The sequence below is a fragment of the Esox lucius genome, chromosome 12 (genome assembly GCF_011004845.1).
Source record: "Esox lucius isolate fEsoLuc1 chromosome 12, fEsoLuc1.pri, whole genome shotgun sequence".
Lineage (NCBI taxonomy): Eukaryota > Metazoa > Chordata > Actinopteri > Esociformes > Esocidae > Esox > Esox lucius.
In genome coordinates, this window is record NC_047580.1 from 23629432 (window position 1) to 23649133 (window position 19702).

At 39.5% G+C, this 19702-nt stretch overlaps 3 protein-coding genes across 6 annotated transcripts in view; all 3 read right to left on the bottom strand.

The window, feature by feature from the left end:
* LOC105013720 (synaptotagmin-2) overlaps positions 1-6745 on the bottom strand; it is a 68403-nt gene extending 61658 nt beyond the window's left edge. For 2 of the 3 annotated variants that reach the window (XM_034295757.1, XM_010875446.5), the window contains exons 1-2: positions 6573-6714; positions 6395-6451 (exon numbers count right to left, since the gene is read on the bottom strand). The gene's annotated coding sequence lies outside the window, so the exon portion shown is untranslated. Of the gene's footprint in view, positions 1-6394; positions 6452-6572 lie in introns of all 3 variants that reach the window. The other variant, XM_020052066.3, reaches the window with a different exon arrangement.
* Positions 6746-8449: 1704 nt separating this feature from the next.
* On the bottom strand, positions 8450-9982 carry oard1 (O-acyl-ADP-ribose deacylase 1). Of its 2 annotated transcripts, none has more exons than XM_020051327.2 (5): positions 9532-9654; positions 9144-9309; positions 8928-8986; positions 8730-8842; positions 8450-8637 (listed from the first exon to the last, which is right to left on the bottom strand). In XM_020051327.2, the coding sequence occupies exons 2-5, from the start codon at positions 9208-9210 to the stop codon at positions 8520-8522; spliced, it is 357 nt and encodes a 118-aa protein (XP_019906886.1). In that variant the 5' UTR covers positions 9211-9309; positions 9532-9654; the 3' UTR covers positions 8450-8519.
* Positions 9983-14463: 4481 nt separating this feature from the next.
* guca1b (guanylate cyclase activator 1B) lies at positions 14464-18079 on the bottom strand. Its single transcript, XM_010875453.3, has 4 exons — positions 17551-18079; positions 17305-17454; positions 16111-16225; positions 14464-15957 (listed from the first exon to the last, which is right to left on the bottom strand). The coding sequence occupies exons 1-4, from the start codon at positions 17752-17754 to the stop codon at positions 15806-15808; spliced, it is 621 nt and encodes a 206-aa protein (XP_010873755.1). The 5' UTR covers positions 17755-18079; the 3' UTR covers positions 14464-15805.
* Between the last annotated feature and the right edge of the window lie 1623 nt (positions 18080-19702).

Consider the following 19702-nt stretch of genomic DNA (forward strand, 5'->3'; position numbering starts at 1 on the left):
TCATACCACATCAGCAACTCACACATTACAAATTTTCCAGAAAGCTAGATGTATGCTTATTATAAATAATTGGCCATGGCCTGACTTTTCTCAGGCCTTTAACTAAAAAGTATCTCTGACTCAAGGAATCCAGAACATTATACACATGTGCAATGTGCACACCGATCAGCCATAACATTATGACCACTGACAGGTGAAGTGAATAACACTGATAATCTCGTTATCATGGCACCTGTCAGTGGTTGTGATATATTAGGCAGCAACGGAAGATTCTGTCCTCAAAGTTGATGTGTTAGAAGCAGAAAAATGGGCAAGTGTAAGGATCTGAGCGACTTTGACAAGGGCCAAATTGTGATGATTAGACGACTGGGTCAAAGCATCTTCAAAACTGCAGCCCTTGTGGGGTTTTCCTGGTCTGCAGTGGTCAGTACCAATCAAATGTGGTCCAATGAAGGAAAAGCAGTGAACTGGCAACAGGGTCATTGGCGGCCAAGGCTCATTGATGCACGTGGAGAGTGAAGGCTGGCCCGTGTGGTCACATCCAACAGACGAGCTACTGTAGCTCAAATTGCTGAAAAGTTAATGCTGGTACTGATAGAAAGGTGTCAGAACACACAGTGTATCGCAGTTTGTTGCGTATGGGGCTGGGTAGCCACAAACCAGTCAGGGTGACCATGCTGACCCCTATCCACTGTTGAAAGCGCCTACAATGGGCATGTGAGCATCACAACTGGACCACGGAGCAATGGAAGAAGGTGGCCTGGTCTGATGAATCACGTTTCCTTTTACATCACGTGGATGACTGGGTGCGTGTGTCACATACCTGGAGAACACATGGCACCAGGATGCACTATGGGAAGAAGGCAAGCTGGCAGAGGCAGTGTGATGCTTTGGGCAATATTCTGCTGGGAAACCTTGGGTCCTGCCATTAATGTGGATGTTACTTTGACATGTACCACCTACTTGAGCATTGTTACAGACCATGTGCACCCTTTCATGGCCACGGTATTCCCTGATGGCATTGGCCTCTTTCAGCAGGATAATGCATCCTGCCACAAAGTAAAAATTGTTCATGAATGGTTTGAGGAACACAACGAGATCAAGAGGTTGACTTGGCCTCCAAATTCCCCAGATCTCAATCCAATCAAGCATCTGTGGGATGTGCTGGACAAACAGGTCCGATCCATGGAGGCCCCACCTTGTAACTTACAGGACTTAAAGCATCTGCTAATGTCTTGCTGGATACCACAGCACACCTTCTAGTGGAGTCCATGCCTCGACGGGTCAGGGCTGTTTTGGTGGTAAAAGGGGACTAAACAATATTATGGCAAATGTTATGGCTGATCGGTGTATGTTCTGCATGTCTTTATACAACCCCAGGCCCCTTTACTGCTGCTGAACTTCCCCAGTTCCTCATTTTGTTAAACAGCTTAAAGAAAACCCAGCGGCTATTTGAATATACATTCCAACAATAAATATATGAATATATGTTTTTTAGGCTAATGTAGGATGTATGCTTTAACATTCTCTGTAAGATATATTGTTCTAGGAGAAACATGGCACATCCTAGGCACATTATTCTGAGGCAAAACAAATAGCGTTTTAACCACCTGTGTAACTACATCTGTGATGATGGAGTCTTTAGAATTAGGCTGCTGTATTGAAGCCTGAGTTAGTGAAAAATAACACTGATTATAAAATTGCCCTCTGTATTACCAAGGTTTGCAATTATCATGCATGTAAGCTAATACACAATTTTAAATACAGCACAGCGATCCACCACATCTGTTTAATATGCTGCCCAGGAAGCTCTCCTAAAATAGTTTGCGTCGTGATTATGTTTGTAAAAGCTTACTGATATATCAGGCATTTTTGTCGTGGTCTAAAACATGTTCAAGTGAGTAGACTACAGGTAGGAAGGAGCAGTAGACTTTCATATTATATACTTTTTTTAATGTTTGGTAAAATATCTACATTTTTTTCTGCTGTTCAGACATATGAGCCAGGGATGTACAAACCTGATTCCAAAAAAGTTGGGACACTGTACAAATTGTGAGTAAAAAAGGAATGGAATAATTTACAAATCTCATAAACTTATATTTAATTCACAATAGAATATAGATAACATATTGAATGTTGAAAGTGAGACATTTTGTAATGTCATGCCAAATATTGGCTCATTTTGGATTTCATGAGAGCTACACATTCCAAAAAAGTTGGGACAGGTAGTAATAAGAGGCCGGAAAAGTTAAATGTACAGATAAGGAACAGCTGGAGGACCAATTTGCAACTTATTATGTCAATTGGCAACATGATTGGGTATAAAAAGAGCCTCTCAGAGTGGCTGTGTCTCTCAGAATTCAAGATGGGCAGAGGATCACCAATTCCCCCATGCTGCAGCAAAAAATAGTGGAGCAATATCAGAAAGGAGTTTCTCAGAGAAAAATTGCAAGGAGTTTGAAGTTATCATAATCTACAGTGCATTATATCATCCAAAGATTCAGAGAATCTGGAACAATCTCTGTGCGTAAGGGTCAAGGCCGGAAAACCATACTGGATGCCTGTGATCTTCGGGCCCTCAGACGGCACTGCATCACATACAGGAATGATACTGTAATGGAAATCACAACATGGGCTCAGGAATACTTCCAGAAAACATTGTCGGTGAACACAATCCACCATACCATTCGCCATTGCCAGCTAAAACTCTATAGGTCAAAAAAGAAGCCGTATCAAAACAGGATCCAGAAGCGCAGGCGTTTTCTCTGGGCCAAGGATCATTTAAAATAGACTGTGGCAAAGTGGAAAAGTGTTCTGTGGTCAGACGAATCAAGTTCATTTTGAAGTTCATTTTGGAAAACTGGGACGCCATGTCATCCGGACTAAAGAGGACAAGGATAACCCAAGTTGTTATCAGCGCTCAGTTCAGAAGCCTGGGGTATGGGGTTGCATGAGTGCGTGTGACATGGGCAGCCTACACATCTGGAAAGGCACCATCAATGCTAACAGTTATATCCAAGTTCTAGAACAACATATGCTTCCATCCAGACGTCGTCTCTTTCAGGGAAGACCTTGCATTTTCCAACATGACAATGCCAGACCACATACTGCATCAATTACAATGTCATGGCTGCATAGAGGAAGGATCAGGGTACTGAAATGGCCAGCCTGCAGTCCAGATCTTTCACCCATAGAAAACATTTGGCGCATCATAAAGAGGAAGGTGCGACAAAGGGGACCTAAGACAGTTGAACAACTAGAAGCCTGTATTAGACAAGATTGGGACAACATTCCTATTCATAAACTTGAGCAACTTGTCTTCTCAGTCCCCAGACGTTTGCAGTCTGTTATAAAAAGAAGAGGGGATGCCACACAGTGGTAAACGTGGCCTTGTCCCAACTTTTTTGAGATGTGTTGATGCCATGAAATTTTAAATCAACTTATTTGTGATACATTTTCTCAGTTTAAACATTTGATATGTCATCTATGTTGTATTCTGAATAAAATATAGACATTTGAAACTTCCACATCATTGCATTCTGTTTTTATTCACAATTGTACAGCGTCCCAACTTTTTTGGAATCGGGTTTGTAGAAGACATCATGTTGATCCAATCATCAGTAGAGAGAAAGATGAAAATGACATAAGAAAACTGAAGGGAGGGATAAAATATAAACACATTTAGAAGCAGCCAGCCAGGTCCACAGAGTAAAGGTCAGGAGAAAGCCAGATCCACAGCCACAAGGCCAATCAATATGTCGTTTTGGAAAAAGGTAGATCACAGTCACTGACAGTAGTTTGCTTCAGAAACCACATTTTTCTTCTCACAGATATAAGCATTATGCCACTGTTGAAGTCAACAATGGCGTAACAGATGGACTGATAGCCATTGCTAGAGTACCCTTATCAGCAAAACAAGAAGTACAAACCGGAAGTGCACCCATCAGTCAGTGTTGTGGTTTGTAGAATCAACTTAACCAAGATTAAAACAAATACATTCCATTGCATGAGCCACATCAGTTAGCATCATTCGAATTGACATTTTACATTACCATGGAAATTACTGGATCACAGTGTTAGAGTGCCTCTAAAGAAGATAATGGAACTTGACCCAAACAATTAATCATTCAAACGAGTGGGGAAAATATACTGTGCGGGAAAGATTTCAAACCTCTTCAATGCCCTCCTGCAAAATGTGCCTATATTTAGGCTATTTTTTGCATGTGTATTTTACTATGTATTGAGGTAAAATCTGACTATGTTGCTTGCATGAATGTCAGTACCCAGAAATGTTACTCATCACTAATAAATTGCACTGATGAGCACCAATGAGTTAGCAGTATGCTAGCTAAGTTTATACTATGAGGTAGCATTTAGCAGTCACTTGCTAACCCAAAAAGTATAATGTCTTAATCTTATGCAATGAAAACAGCATCATACTAACTGTATATTCAAATTGGACCTGAGTAACTACACAGTGGGCATCTAACAATAAAGAGATCATGACAGTTCTGACAGATAACCACTCAGCGTTTCTGACTGCATTAGTGGCAGTGTCCTTCTTCTATCCCTCATGGTGTGCATTTCATTGACCTTTTTACCACGTCTACTGAAAGGGTACTCGTGGTTTCACCATTCAGGTTGCCAATGTTAGAGGTTTGAGATGATTTTGGTGTGTTTTACTGGAAAGCACAGAAAGGTGTGCTGATAGTTGAACTGCTTCACAGAACTGTGAAGCAATACATCATCTGTGGCACTAGGCTAGCAAGGATACAGTTTGTGTGTGTGTGACGACGTAAAAAACAACACATGGATTTGAAATATTGAGGGGACACCCTAAAACCCTGCTGTTTCTCAGCGTAAAAGTGGCTTGCCTTAGGAGCCACCAAGCACTAAAAAGGCAGAATCATAAATAATAAACTGTGTTTTCTCCCTGTCTGTTCTTCAACTGCCACAAGAGTTATTATGGGCTCAGAAGTAAGCCTTTCTGTGTAAAGTCTAAACCTGTTATATTCTGCCCATGCCATTTATAAAAATAATTATTTGATTTGCTCACAAAACTGCTGCTGTCTCTGTTAGATTGTGGCAGACTAGTCCTGAATCAGGATCCAGAGATTAGCAGCTCTGGCCAAGAGAAAATGGGTCCCCAACCCTCTATAGATATAAAGCAAGGCTTTCCTTCTGCCCTGCCTACTGACCTTTCCACTGGGACCGTCCACATGTGAGGCCCCAGGCTTGTAGCAGGAGCATGTCTCCATCCATGATTACTAAAAACACCACTTCAATTCCTTTTACATTTAATTTCAGTGGAAGCAATAAGAAAAGTCGTTTTTTGCAGAAGAGTTTTGATGCTGATTTTCAATGACAGAATAATAACAGATTTTTAACACTATTCTCATAAACTGCGGAAAGCAGATAATAAAAGAAACATCCAATAATTAAAAGATCTTCACTCATTTCACAGTTATTTCACATTATTACAAAATATCTACAAAATGTTCAATAACTAACAAAAGAAACAGCATCCACTGCTGGCCAGTGTAAATAACACAACATTTTTGAAGGTCATACTGACATCAATGACGTTAAATAAAAAGTGTAAATAAGTATCATGTAAGATGGAGAAAAAAATATATAGTGTCTACAAAAACCACTAATCTATCTTTTACAATACGTCATGAGTCCAGAAGCCCCTCACAAAATATTTAAAATGCCAATAGCCTTCCCTATCCTCCCTGGTGCTACAGACAGCAGGCATAATTAAGTCCCTTAATAGCAGTGAACCTGACTGAGTGGGAGACCACTCCACCAATTCTGGGCTCAGGTTCTATCCTTTTTCCAGCTCATTGTTTCACTGTGAAATGATGAATCTGTCCTGTCCCCACCTGGCCTTAAATGGAAATAGTTTGAATTCAAACCTCAAACTGTTTTAAAAAATTTTAGTAAATTTCTGTCTTTAGTACACTTCTGTCTATACTCTCAGGAATCTAAAAGTTTGCACAGAATGAACTACAGATGCATGGTTATAGTCAGTCCTCCTGTCCCGTGTTAGCATATCTCTGGGATCTCGGGAAGCTCCACTATGGACTGAAATTGAATACTGCAGCACTTGGGAGCTGTGTGCATAGAGTAACTTGCCTGGGAGCATCAGGGTCCTGCTCTATCCTTCTACCAATCTCTCTCTCATACTGTCAATTACAGTATGCAAACATTACCAAAGAAATGTCTACATTATTTCCCGATAAATTGTTCAAATATGTTCAATAAGTCTGAATATTACACAATGTGAGAAAAAAAAAAGAATTTAAAAGCATCAGACAAAATGTTGAAGAACAAATTGATTAACTTAAAAAACATCCCAGTGGCTCCACACTAAATGAGAAACACAGCTTACCTTCTTTGCCCGGGTCAAGTCGTCCTTAGAACCAACTTCTCCAGCAGCTTCAGGGCACTTTGAGATAGACAAGGGGAAAAAATTGGAAAAAAACAAGAATGAATATTCCTTAAATAATTACATTCTCTTATTTCCAGTGAATAAGCCTGGACTATTGAAGGGTAGTCCTAAAACACACCTTTCCTTACTCCTTATGTGGACTCTGTTCTTACATCCACACACAACCTTAGACCATAGTACTATAGTAAATTGATAAAAATCTGCTCTGGGGATGCATGAAAACAACACACACACACACGAACTCACTGCATTTTTTTCTTGCCCACTCGTTCTGCTGCTTTTTACTGCTGTATCTGCTAGCACCGACACCTGATTGGCCAAGCAGCTCTTCAATGACATAAGCCCGGTACTTTAATTGGGAGGCAGCAGTTTCATGGTGCATTGGGACCCCTCCCACCTAGTTTTTCTATTTTTTTCCATCTGAGGTGCCCTTAGAGAAGAGTGCTGAGCTCTGCAAATTCATACACAGAATATTAAAAAGAAGGGAAAGGGAAGGATAGCAGCAGGAAGACAAGCAGTTACCAAAAGGTCGCTGGTTAAAATCCCTAAGCCAACAACATAAGCAATCTATCAATGTGCACTAAATCCTAATTGCTTAAAGTCACTCTGGATAAGAGCAAATTAGTAAAATGGAGAAAGGGTCAGAGAGAAAGAGTGAGGGAGTGTTAGGAGAGAAGAGCTACTGAGCAAATCAATGAGCTTTCGTCTGACAAACACAAGCACACTCAGCTCGGATGCAGCCTTTTGCCGGGGTTTGGAGGATTTCCGAGACTCAAGAAAATACCATCTTCACATTTCTGTGGTCTGCGGTGGACCTCTCCAGTACAGTGGGAGGTCTGAGTTGGGTCAGGCCAGGTACAAGGCAGATTTTCCAGGGCTTGCTGCAGAGCGAAGCATGCTCAGTGGCTCGGCTGCAATGTGCAGTCTAATTGATGGGCAAGGGGGGAGGGGAGGAAGAGGAGTGAGTTGGACGCAGTGATGCTGAAGCACATCTCCGACCAGGAATACAGAGGGAGGTAGCCGCAGTGCACACAGCGGCTAATGCATTTCCCTCATGAATTATTGAAGGAACCCCGAAAGAGTAGGCATGGGGAGTGGGCGGAGGCAAAGCCAGGGAGCTCTGTCTTTTCACTGGAAGACCTCAGGCAGACTGCACCCTGTCTAGCTGAGCGCTATGCTTCTATTAATGATCCAAACCAGATTTAGATTCAGAATAATTTAAAATGGAGAAATGTGCTCTTCCTTTTAAATGATGCTGCTATAGTCAATCCAGTGAAAGGATGCCTGCTTTGGTGCACGTTCCACTCCAGATTGATGTACAGTAGATGGCTTTGCCGTGCAGCACAGGAAGATGGATCTGTGGGTTCAGCAGTGTCAGATTCACCAACCCCTCCCCCACATCTGCTCCAGGCACTGTCTTCTGTCGCTTTTATAATACACTCAAGATCAATATTTTAAATCATACTACACCAAGGAAATATCCACAACACTCTGCTGGGTCTGGTCGGACAATAACATTAGAATCAAATTTGAGGCACCTTTCAGTCACCAGCATCAAGTCTGTCACTCAGGAGCAAAGTCAGACCTCCTGTCTGGTATGGTGATATACAGAACTAGTGGTAGACTTAAAAGATATTTCACTTGATTATCTTGAGAATAACATTGGTTTTGATCATTCATGTGAATGGGAGATTCATATTCCTTACAAGGTTTAAAAAATAGCAAATAACAGAAAGCTATATCAAACAAATGACTCTAGTAGCCTATAATTTGTGCCCCCTTCTGGTAGAAAAAGCATTGTAATGTTACACTGTAATGTTACTTCCTCAATTAAAACCAGAGGTAGGGTGAACACAAGAAAAGGTATGACAGAGGAAAAGTATATTTTTATTTTATATCGCAAAGCACAACCTCTTAAACACTGTACCGGTGCCTACCGGCTGAGACAATTGGCAGTGAGATACTTGATACTTACATACAGTGAGTCACACAAACTAATTTGGTCAGTCTTTATTTTAGGTTACAGAAAACATCAGCTGAGACTTTTCTTCTGTGGTCTAGGTTTCTACTTAGGTTTGAAAGGGAGGATGTAGACAGTGATGCTAATATCTGTAGTCTGGAAAACTTGCTTAAGCATCTCCTCCACTTTGTCCCAGTGCAGTCGATCAAGGCCACAGCCAATGCTGTTGGCGAGACAATGCGATCATCAATCAAATAGAAATGAATGGCAGGATAAAAAAATAACTGTGCCTTTGTATTATGTATTTATACAAACCGAGGCATTGATATTGAGGTTACTCTGTTTTGCAGGCAATGAGCCTTCATGTCCTCAAGGCTCTGCCTCAAGCAGTCATAGGTCGGTTTATGGCTGTACTTTTTCTTTGTTATCTGCAAGGGTGAGAGATTAAAATCACCTGAGAAAAAGTATAATGATATTGTGGTTGGTTAGAAATAAACAACACAAATGTCTTACCAAGTAGTACACAAAGCGCTTGTGTCTTTTGAGAACAGCACATTGCCCTGGCTCCTTCTCTGCGAAGTAAACATAAAACCCAAATGGATGGTGATCTTGATCAATGACATGGGTTCATGGTCTATTGTGCCATGCCTTTCCAAATGGAGGGCCTACTGGACATTAAAATGGTACCACAGCATGCTTTAAGAAATCGTCATAAAATACACTACTCACTCTGTTCTTTTAGCTCAGCCACTCCACCAAATGTCTTATTAAATGTAACTGCAATACCAGCCCCCATGTTGCAGTCCTGACTAATACAGTGGGCCAGGGCTTCATCTTCATGACAAGAGAACAGGTCCCCCGTCACATAACGCAGGCTCCAACCACCATCTGCAGGCTGGTCAGGAGAGGGCAGCATTACACCACAAACCCAACCTTTGCTTAGCCCCACATACTGAAACCATCCAATTTGAAATGTATAACTGTGAACAGTAACGACTTCTTCCCCCACTAATGATTAAGGACGCTTTCGCTAATTTAAAATATTTGTAGGTAATTGGCAAATCAGTGAAACTCTCAATGTCGAATCTATGAAAATGTTAGGCGTTGTTTCACCTACATTGCGTATTATTGGCGTTCTCCTACTTTTGTCCGAGGACGTGTCTTTTCCGCATGACAAGATACTTCGGGCCAGATTAATCGAATGCCGCGGTTAAATACATGCCCGTCAACGGTATCCCGCTAACTCGCCGTGTTTGCATGTTGACCACTTACCTTAAATGTGTCAACAGAGCTTGTTGACTCCTCAGATAATGACGACATTGTTTTACAAGTGAGTTGTTCACCCTCACTGTGTTCTGCAATCGGTTTTGTTTAATTAGTTTAATTAGCTTGCAACAGAAGGTACTCTAACTACGATTGTCACAACTGGCTATGCCACAATCAATTCTTTGCCATTTAAACTACGGTAAATTGTGTCTGACTCCTGCCTAGGTCAATATCGAAAATAACTTGGGTACTGTGGTAAAGTGTCTTCGTCACGTACTTTCAGTTTCGCAAACGTGAGCATTTTGCCTCATCCACGTGCCGTCTGGAGTTATCTGAAAATCCAAGTGAAAATTAAACTGGTTGCGACGCTACTGAACTTTTTCTCTTAAAGAATGAAAACAATTGTGTTGGCAACTACTAACATTTCTTAATGTGAAGCAAAACTGCCAATTTGAGATTTAAAGCACTAGGACACAAGCGTCTTCAGTTCAGTTTTGTCCAGGCGTTTGCCAAGGTTGGTCATCTGCCCTCAGGATATACATTGTTTACATTAAAATAACTTAAAATACATGTTTAATTCATAACACTTTCAACAAAAACATAGTTATTAAAGCCACGCCCTGATTCTTTTTAGATTCAGGCGGAGCCACGGCTTCTGGCTCCGGTCTTTGGTGGTGGAAAGCATAGACATCATACATAAAGGCTAGATACCTTGTCCGCGCTAAAGGCTAATGGAGGTCGACGTCCGCACATGGCGGCCATCTTGCCACAGGCCGCTCACTCACTCGTAACATTGTGTTTTATGGTGCATGTACTTTTAAATAACCATAACATGCAAATTTTTCCACCGATTTTCAAACGGTTTGGTTTGTTATAAACGTCAGAGATAAAGTTATGACACTGCATACATATGAACCATTAAAACCATGGACTTCCATATGAAAATATCCTTGAACAGAACCAGATAGGTGTAATGAATATACAAACAAGGTATGTATGTTAAATCAATAAATAGGCTACAGAATGGCAACAAGACATATACACTTTTGTACTATTATAATAAAATTACTATTATAAAATAATTTTAATTACTACATGTTTTTTCTTATGCCGGATAACAAGCATCTCTGAACTGACCACATTTCAGCCCTCTAGGTCACTTGATATGACTTTAGAAACAACTGAGCCCTAGCACCAGGTCTTGTGAAGCTGTGTGCAAAAGCAGATCAATATAGAATGAAATTGAGTACTTTAGACCATTATTTGCCAAGGTATGGTCATGCGTATTGTAAAATGCCCTATGGAAACTCCCCATAGGACTTTGTCAGACACAATGCTGACAATAAAATGCTTACTGTGGGGCAACCTCTTCGTGTAGAAGCATAATGAAATCAAATGAAAGGTAACACTGATGTTACTTGTAGACTATTTGGATTGTATGTCAGGGGTTCTGATATAGAATGACTACAAAAATATGGAATAATTACACAAGTCTCTGTTTTTAAACTATTATAAGAGTGACATTTATTTGCACACAAAAAATAGGTACATGATTCCCCTTTACAAATATAAATAAATCATTTATATATACAAATAAATAAATGCTGTAGAGAGCACTACACTACTGTTGAAGTAAAAGAGGACAGTACCTTGAAAACCCATACCTTGGGCTAATGCCCTTTGAAAAGGACAGTTTTATTAAGTTTCTGTTGCATGCTGTTGCTCTGTAAGCTGAGGATTGTAATTCTGGCGATGTGGTGCAGCCTTAACTTAGAAAACAGTCGATGGTGGTGGATGTCTATCCCATACTGTCTATCCCAACACAAACATCCTCTGAACAGATCCTTTTTCAGACAATGTAAACAACCTCAAGCAGTTTGATGGACTGTGATCGTCTGGTACTGCCTGATGACTGCCGAATGACCCACTCTGCTGCCCTGACGACACTCACGGTTCCCTCTGATGGAATCACCAGACCTCCATTGTTTTTTAAATTCAGCACGTGGTAGCTCTGGTCCTTGATGGCAGATGCAGCATGTCACCAGGCTGGCACGGCAGACATCACACGACCGCTTCTTCAGAGCCTGTCGCACAACAAATCCTGAAATTTTAGTTAGTAATATCATAACTAATAACAATAATCATTAATAAGCATGGGGAAATTAAGGGAACACTTCCCTTTTTGGACAATCGTGAGATTGTGACTATTGGCACTTTTGGTTATAGGGAAAATCGACTTTCAGTTAGCCTTCACCTGAAATGTACATGAGAGCGTTGTCCACAAGACCATCGAAGTGGACGGGAAGGTAGCTGTGATCATGTACTAGGGCAGGAATGTCAGCAAACGGGGATGGAAGATCTTCTCCTCCTGCTGCAGAGGACACATCTACAGCTGACAGGCTTGTAGATGTGTCGATGACAGCTGGTAGGGACTCTGTGTCATCCTGTGCCGTCACATTGCCTCTGCATGGTTTAACAACCCCCCACTGGGCCATCAGCTTTACATCCTAAAGATGTACTTGAACTGGCTGGCATTAGGGTTGTTATTCGTTTAAGGAAAAAAAAAGATATACAAGAATAGTACCCAGATATTCAATACATGCTTTAAAATGTTTTATGCTTAAAACATTTTTACAAAAAATACTAATTAGAACTAGCCACCCCTGAATGATCTTTCCACATGAAATAGGTTGAATGACCTTATCATACAATTCAGACTGTATCAGTGATGATAAGTTCTGCAAACAAATAGTCAAACACAGGCATTTTTCTAAATACTCAAAATGGTTTGTGACACTTCCAGGTATTGTGTATGTCTTAGGGTTAGGGTGTATGTCTGCAGAAAACACATGTTACCAAAAGTAATAAAACATATGGACCGACAAACTGAAAACAAAGTCACTTAGTGTTGCGGCTGGTAAATATAAATTATGAACCCTACCAGATACTCTGATGGAGTTGAAGAGAAGCTCCAAGTGGTCCTGGCTGAACCTGTAGGTCAGGACATATTGCCGTCCTTCAAGCAACACAGGAACCAACCGGATTGAAAAGCATGTGCAACTTTGCTGGTTAGCAGCTAAACTGTAACGTTAGCTGCCATAGGTCTCACTCAAAACGTATTGTTATTAGCCAGCAAATAACTACAACCACATCCACAAATATTGTAATTTAGACAAAAGATTAGTTGTCATAAAATCGTTATTGGTGTCAGTAAAACCTCTATAATCGAACAGCTCGTTTGTGATATCTGCCTTGATAACTTGCGCAAGTAGCCGTGATCCAACTATGCTGCACGATTTAGACGTTTTTAGAAAAGAAAAGCTGCAATTTCAACATTTTCAAGCATTCAGAATTATAGCCACGTTAATAACATTTGTAAGAAACCAAACTGTTTGTAAATCCGTCAAGGTTTCAGCGAGATAAGAGCATTTGTGTTAGTGCTGATCACTCACCTTATATTAGGTACCACAGAGCCCGACAGGAAGCCTGCCTGTGACAAGATGGCCACCGGTGATGCCGGAAGTGACTGCGCCTTGAGACGTCTAGCCTTTAAATAAGATGTCTATGGTGGAAAGGCTCAAAACAATTGCAGGTGTTTACTCCTTGACCAATCTACAAATCAGCTTGCATTATACATTTTAGAGGTTTGTTTAGTAACATTTTCTATCCCTCTATTATAATACATGGACATTTAACTGAATTTCATAAAGTATGTTTTACTTAGCATTTCCAAATAATTCGTTTTTAGGTCCAGAACAAGACTAAATCTGTGTCCAGGAAACCATACCTTAAAGGTGCTATATATGGAATCTATCCCCCATGTGTACGATTTCTAACTAATACTGAGCGAACAGTAGATTCTTAACAACCAAGAAATTACAGATTTCTCCATTGGATGCTTACCCCATCCCCAAGTCAAAACACCTTTCACATTTGGATAGAATTAACCAAAACATTTTCAATACTCCATTGACTTGTCAAACCCCTGTCTGGTCTGTCAAAGAAGTGTTGCCGAAAGTCTTGTGATGTTGCGCCTCTGAGTTTAAAACCTATGAGATTGTGAAGCCACAGTGTATTTATTCCTCCAAACAAAATGTTTAGTTGCAAAATGTTTCACCAAACGGAAATAAAAAGAACAAAATGGGGGGCACAAAACATTTCATAACTATTAAGATTTTGATTGGGTATAGGCCTATTCATTCTGACAATATAATATGTTTTTTTGCAAAAGGTTTTGCAAAACAAAACATGAATAAAACATTTTGTTTGGTGAAATTACATTCATTCAAATTAATTCATTTACAGTTGTAGTATATGTCTAGATGCAGGCAGGTGAGCAGAGTTTTGAGTGGGTTATAGTCCATATTTTGTTCACATTTCTGAGGTTATTTTAACTCTCTGGTGTAGAGGTTTACAACACGGAAAGAATCCTTTAGTTGGAGTCATTTTCTTGTAATGATTGAGCTGTACTGCCAGCCTGCCCTCTGATGGTGGACACATTTTTTTTGTGTGGGTTCAATCATTACCAAAAAATGACTCCAACATAAGGAGTTTTTGAGTGGGAGGGTTCAGCAGAGATCTTTCCTACATGCTTCCTAGCAATGGAGATTTAAACAAGCAATTTTGAAATCAATTATAGTCTCAACCAAACTTCCAACCCCATCTGAAATAATTTTTTTTAAATCCAAAGTAATGCTAAATTGAATAGCATATGAATGAAAAATAAAAATGAAACTCTGTTAAACATGAACTCTGTATATATTAACATGTTTGTACAAACAAATTGAGTCAATAATATATCTGATTTTAATATTTTTTTGGCTTGTCAACTCATGGTTAACCACCTTAAGATCTACATTATCAATGTGGTTGTCTATATTCTAAAGAAAACAAAACATTTCAATTACTGTTTTGTAACATTTCTTATCTCCTGATGGTTTAACTGTGCAAAATCTGAGGGTTAATGTTGGCTTTATAGATGTTTTGTTCCTAATCTAGAAAATAAATAAACTATCAAGGCCTTTAAACACTTCAGTGTCTGACGGAGTTGACATGAAATAAAGAATTAGTAAGTTGTTAATGTTGTACATGGTGTGATAGATGAAGTTTTTCTATTAAAATTTTTTTTATTTCAAATGTTGTTAAAGCCCAGTGTTTCCTGATTTCTACAAAATATCTCTTTCTCAATTTTTTGTTGTTGTGTCATATGATAATAAATATATGTGTAAGAATAGTACAGTAGTACAACATTACTTGGGCATGAGTTAACAGAATGTCTTAAAGGTGACAATTCCACTGGGCAGTTATTTTAAAATGGAAAAAGTAAGATTATATTTTCACTAACAAAACATAAAAGCAAATTTAACTTTACAATCTTCCTCTTCATGTTGTCTTAATGAGAGGAAAAAACACTGGTTCCACTCATTGTAACCTTCCTTTGAAATGCAGTGGAACACTCAGCGAACTGTGTCTACAAAAACACGGTATGTACAGATTAGTGATATTAAAAGAAAAAACTACAAAATATATAAGACAAGCAACAAGTTGGTATGGTGTAAAGGCTACATTGACAGAGGGAGAATCATGGTATTAGCAAGGCCAATCTTATAGCCTCAGGGAGTCCTAAGCGAGATTTTGAAAATTGCAGTTTTAGAACAGATTTCCAGCCATTCTATTGATGTTGTCACGAACCATGCCATGTAATGATGGCTGAGTGACAATCACAAAATACAACATAAAAAAATATAGGTCAGGGCTTATGGCCACACGCCCTATAAGTGCTGGACAAAACAAAATGAAAACATCTTAGCTTACATGGCTAATAAAGTGACTGTCAGTCACTGATGTAAGGTGAAAAACTGATTGAAAATGCCGTCGTTTACTCTCTCTATTTTCAATACTAGGTCCCGAATGAGGTCCTTTTAATCATTTTTATTCATTTTTAGCAGCCTGGTAACCGCTTAACCACGGTTGATTATGCCTGGGTCCCGGGCCTAGGTATGAGTGCAGCAGTTGCTACCTCTGGACACGAGTCCGTGGTCCATGTGTGCATGGTGGTAGTATCAGCAAGCACCTGGGCACCGAGGTTGTGATGCACTGAAGTTGATTGAGAAACATCCAGAAACCTATTGCAGAGGTCCAGCTCCAGAGCTCGATCCAGAGCTCTTACGTCGCTGTTCATTGATCCAATCCCCAGGGTTGACATCCATCTGCAGCATCTTCATCACCCACTTGTCCCTCCTGGCCCCATCAATGAACTCATCCAAAGACAGCTCCCCTGCGTCAGGACAGGACACGTGCATTACTTACCAACGTCTGATATAAACACTGTATACTCTGAGGGACATACCTATTTTCTAAATGAGCATCACAGACTATTGTGATACAGACCATAACTAAGAATAGTACAGGGTAAAGGAAACATTCTCACCATCCCCATTTTCATCCACCAGTTCAAATATTCTGTCGACAACCTGATCTGGTGTCAGAAGGTTACACTCAGCATCTAGTTCTCCATGACAGGCTTTCTTCAGTCTGTAGATAGACTGAACGAGACAATATGCATTGGGTATACTGTACACATGGTCTCTAAAAAAGTTTACACTCCCCGTTTTCACATTTTGTCAACACCTCAGGCTTACATTCATTTAAAATAAGAATTTTTAAATCCATTCATTTAAAAAAAACAGATTTCCCCGCAATACTACTTTTAATGAAACCGTGTAGGTTAAAATATGTACACATATAAAAGATCAGAAACATAGACAACTATAAGTGATAAGGGTACATTGACAGATGGAGACTAAAGGCATTAACGAGGGCAACTGTGTAGCCTTTTGGGAGTCCTAAGCAAGATCTGGATGTTAAAATACAAAACCGAAATATTTCCATACTAACATTGGACTAGTAAATATTTGGTGCAAGCACGTTTGGTGGACATCACCGAGTTTCTTGGGCTAGGTCCGCACCAACTTTGCACACTGTCGATCAGATTTGATCACTTTTCCATACAGAACGGTTCAACTCCTGTCAAGTTCCTAGGAAAGCGCCAATGGACAACAATCTTCAAGTTATGCCACACATTTTCCAAATTGACTATTTTTAACAGTAGGTGACATTTTCCTTTTTATTTCCTCAGCCAGAGCACTGTACTGTAGCTTTGTCTGTACCCTTTGGGTCATTGTCATGCTGTCATGCATAATGTAACCATACTGCTGATAATGCAATCACTATGTTTCAGAGAAGACATGGTGTTCTTTGGGTAATTTGGGTGGGTTTGCCACCCTACCCTATATGCCTGATTTGTCAAGTGCTGGGATATTGTTGTCACATCCATGCTTTGACCAGTCTTTGTCAAGGTTGCTATTGGCCTCTTGGTGGCATATCTGATCAGTCTCCTAGTTAAAGAAGGAGACTTATCCAATTATTATATTTTAGTTTCATATTTTAAATATATAATTGCATTTCACATTACTACAAAATAATAAAAAATAACTAAATAACTAAAAATGTCAAGTAATGTATTGAATTTCTGTAGGCACAGTAATGTATATGCATTTAGAAAATGCTGTATTTTATGAATTGTACATGAATCCTTCAATAGCTGGAAAATGTTGGTAGTTACCTCTACAATCTCCAGCAACTCTGTCTTGTCAATGCATCCACTTCCATCTTTGTCATACATTTTAAAAGTCCATTTCAGCTTATGTTCCAACTTGCCCCTCAAGACCAGGTTTAGAGCTGCAACATATTCTAGAAAATCAATTGTGTTGTCCTGGAGAGAAAAAAAAACACATTTACATTCACATAACATTGATGCTTAAACAGATACAAGATAATTAGCACACTGGCACTAAAAAGCGCTACTCACTCCGTTCTTGTCAAAGGCGCGGAACATATTCTCAATATAGTCTGCCGCCTCCTTGTTGTGAGTAACGCCAAAGAAGCTCTTAAACTCGTGCATGAAAAGCGTTCCACTTGGGCACTCGACCACAAACTTCTTATACCACTCCTGCAGCTCTGCCACATCAATTTCCTGGTCTGAGTCACTCTCTTCACTCAGTCGCTGACCCATCACTGAAGTTCTTCTCAAATTCTTTGATGAGCCTCTTTAGTTGGAGGTGTCGTGTTCTCAAGTTTGATTGGGCTCCATAGTTAAAAAATTGTTCAAATGTGTCAGTGGTATAGCGTTTTACTATTTGGACATTTGTTTATTCCAAATATGTCCCCATTACCATCCTTTTTTTAAGTGTTCCACTGTCTCTGTTGTTTACTAATACTGGAAAGGATATAGATCCGTAAATGTAGCAAATGCAAACGAAATGAAAGAGTAAGTATTGCCTCTGGCCTGCCAAGTCTCCCCTGAGGGACAAGATGGTGCAGACACTATTATGAATCACATGACATGGGATTAGGAATACATACCTACTGTCTGGATTAATTAGATCAAGAGAAGATTTGTCTTTATCCATCTTCTAAATATTGCTCAAGGGTCAGTGCGGGAAGTCCTGTCAGCACTAGGCCACTGGGCTCCTAAAACCTCTGCACCAGGCAGGTTGAACAAAATAACAGGTATGAACATGATAGAAACAGCCACCTGAACTTCAAATTGATTTTAAACTGAATTTAAAAATAGGCAATTTCAGGTTCTCTTTGATCCTGGTAATAATCTGGAATCAGGAAACGTACAGAACCAGATCACAGGCATTGTGGCTTTTAAAGGGAAGGGTTGCAGAAATGTGTCTGCTATTCACAAAACAGTAGTTGCTGCTGATGTCAGCTCACTCAGGAATTGCCCTTAAAAGCCACAACCACCAGCCTGCTTTCTGGTCAAATCTAGGACTACTTTTTGTCTTAGACTAAATGGCACATTTAATGAAAAATATCAGTTAAATTATTTATTGTTCAGCACAAGGTTTAAATTGGGTCTAGAAAACAACCCCGTGAATCATATCAATGAATAATTAAATGAAGCCATGTTGAGGCAACACCCAGTTCCCAATGTAAAATAGGTCACTGTTTAACTAAAGTTTAGCTTCACAGAGTAGCCTACATGGGATCCACATTTTTCTCTGCCAATCTGATGAATCATACAAGCCGGGCATTTGGTAATCCCTTTTCTTAAGAATGCTATTTATAGGAACTTCCTTGATAGCTTGTGTCCACGCTCTTTCTTCCCGCAATAATTATTTCAGACATGCATCCACTTTAAGATCAACATCAAAATATATGTTTGCCATGGCTCAGTAATAGGTGAGATTTATTTAATCAGTTTACTGTGTCTCCACATATCCCCTGTTAAATATTTGTATGGAAGACCAAAGTCAGTCAGGGAAAAATCCAGGTATAGACATGAGAAACATTCATCAAAATGATATACTCTGAAGATAGATGACATGCATGCCGACTGCCCTTGTTTCCAATAGTAGATCAGTGTCTGGCATATCTTGGATCATGTAATGTGCTGACTAGGTGTTTCATGAAGCAGGGATGATTATCATTAGCCTAGGAGTGTCAAGGCCATTTTTAGAGACTGTCATAAGAAGATTAAATGTTTTCTCTGAAAATTGACAGAATGAAGGACATTAAGTACTTTAAAAAATCTATTCATACCTGAGTCAATGATGTGACTAGGGTTTAAAGTATATTTGCAGTATAAAACAGTACTATATACATTTGCATTAACACAAAATGAAATGGCTGATCTCTCTCCTCAATTGACAGGGAGCATACATAATCAGTTCAGTAAGGGGCATTTACGTCGATACTGTTCTCAGAGTTACTCTCCAGTTAATTAATCCTGTAAGAAAAAATAGAGTTTACATCAATATAGAAACATGATGAAGATAATGACTTATTTAAAATGTTTATGCTTGAAAGAAGTTTCTAAACAACAACAAAAATAAATTAAAAACATTATATTGTGTAGGTTTGCCTTAGCACCAAACTGGAGAGATTCCGTCAGACAATTTTTCACCATTAATGAGATCTTGTAACAAATAATTAGTTAAATAAAAAGTTAA

What these genes read in the sequence shown, in the direction of transcription:
- guca1b (XM_010875453.3), bottom strand. Translation starts at nt 17,754, where the DNA reads ATGGGTCAGCGACTGAGTGAAGAGAGTGACTCAGACCAGGAAATTGAT. An exon ending in GCGCCTTTGACAAGAACGGA is followed by an intron (nt 17,455 to 17,550) that starts GTGAGTAGCGCT and finishes TTTTCTCTCCAG; the next exon opens with GACAACACAATTGATTTTCT. An exon ending in AGTTGCTGGAGATTGTAGAG is followed by an intron (nt 16,226 to 17,304) that starts GTAACTACCAAC and finishes TGTCTCGTTCAG; the next exon opens with TCTATCTACAGACTGAAGAA.
- oard1 (XM_020051327.2), bottom strand. Translation starts at nt 9,210, where the DNA reads ATGGGGGCTGGTATTGCAGTTACATTTAATAAGACATTTGGTGGAGTG. An exon ending in AGCGCTTTGTGTACTACTTG is followed by an intron (nt 8,843 to 8,927) that starts GTAAGACATTTG and finishes TCACCCTTGCAG; the next exon opens with ATAACAAAGAAAAAGTACAG. An exon ending in ACCTCAATATCAATGCCTCG is followed by an intron (nt 8,638 to 8,729) that starts GTTTGTATAAAT and finishes TCTCGCCAACAG; the next exon opens with CATTGGCTGTGGCCTTGATC.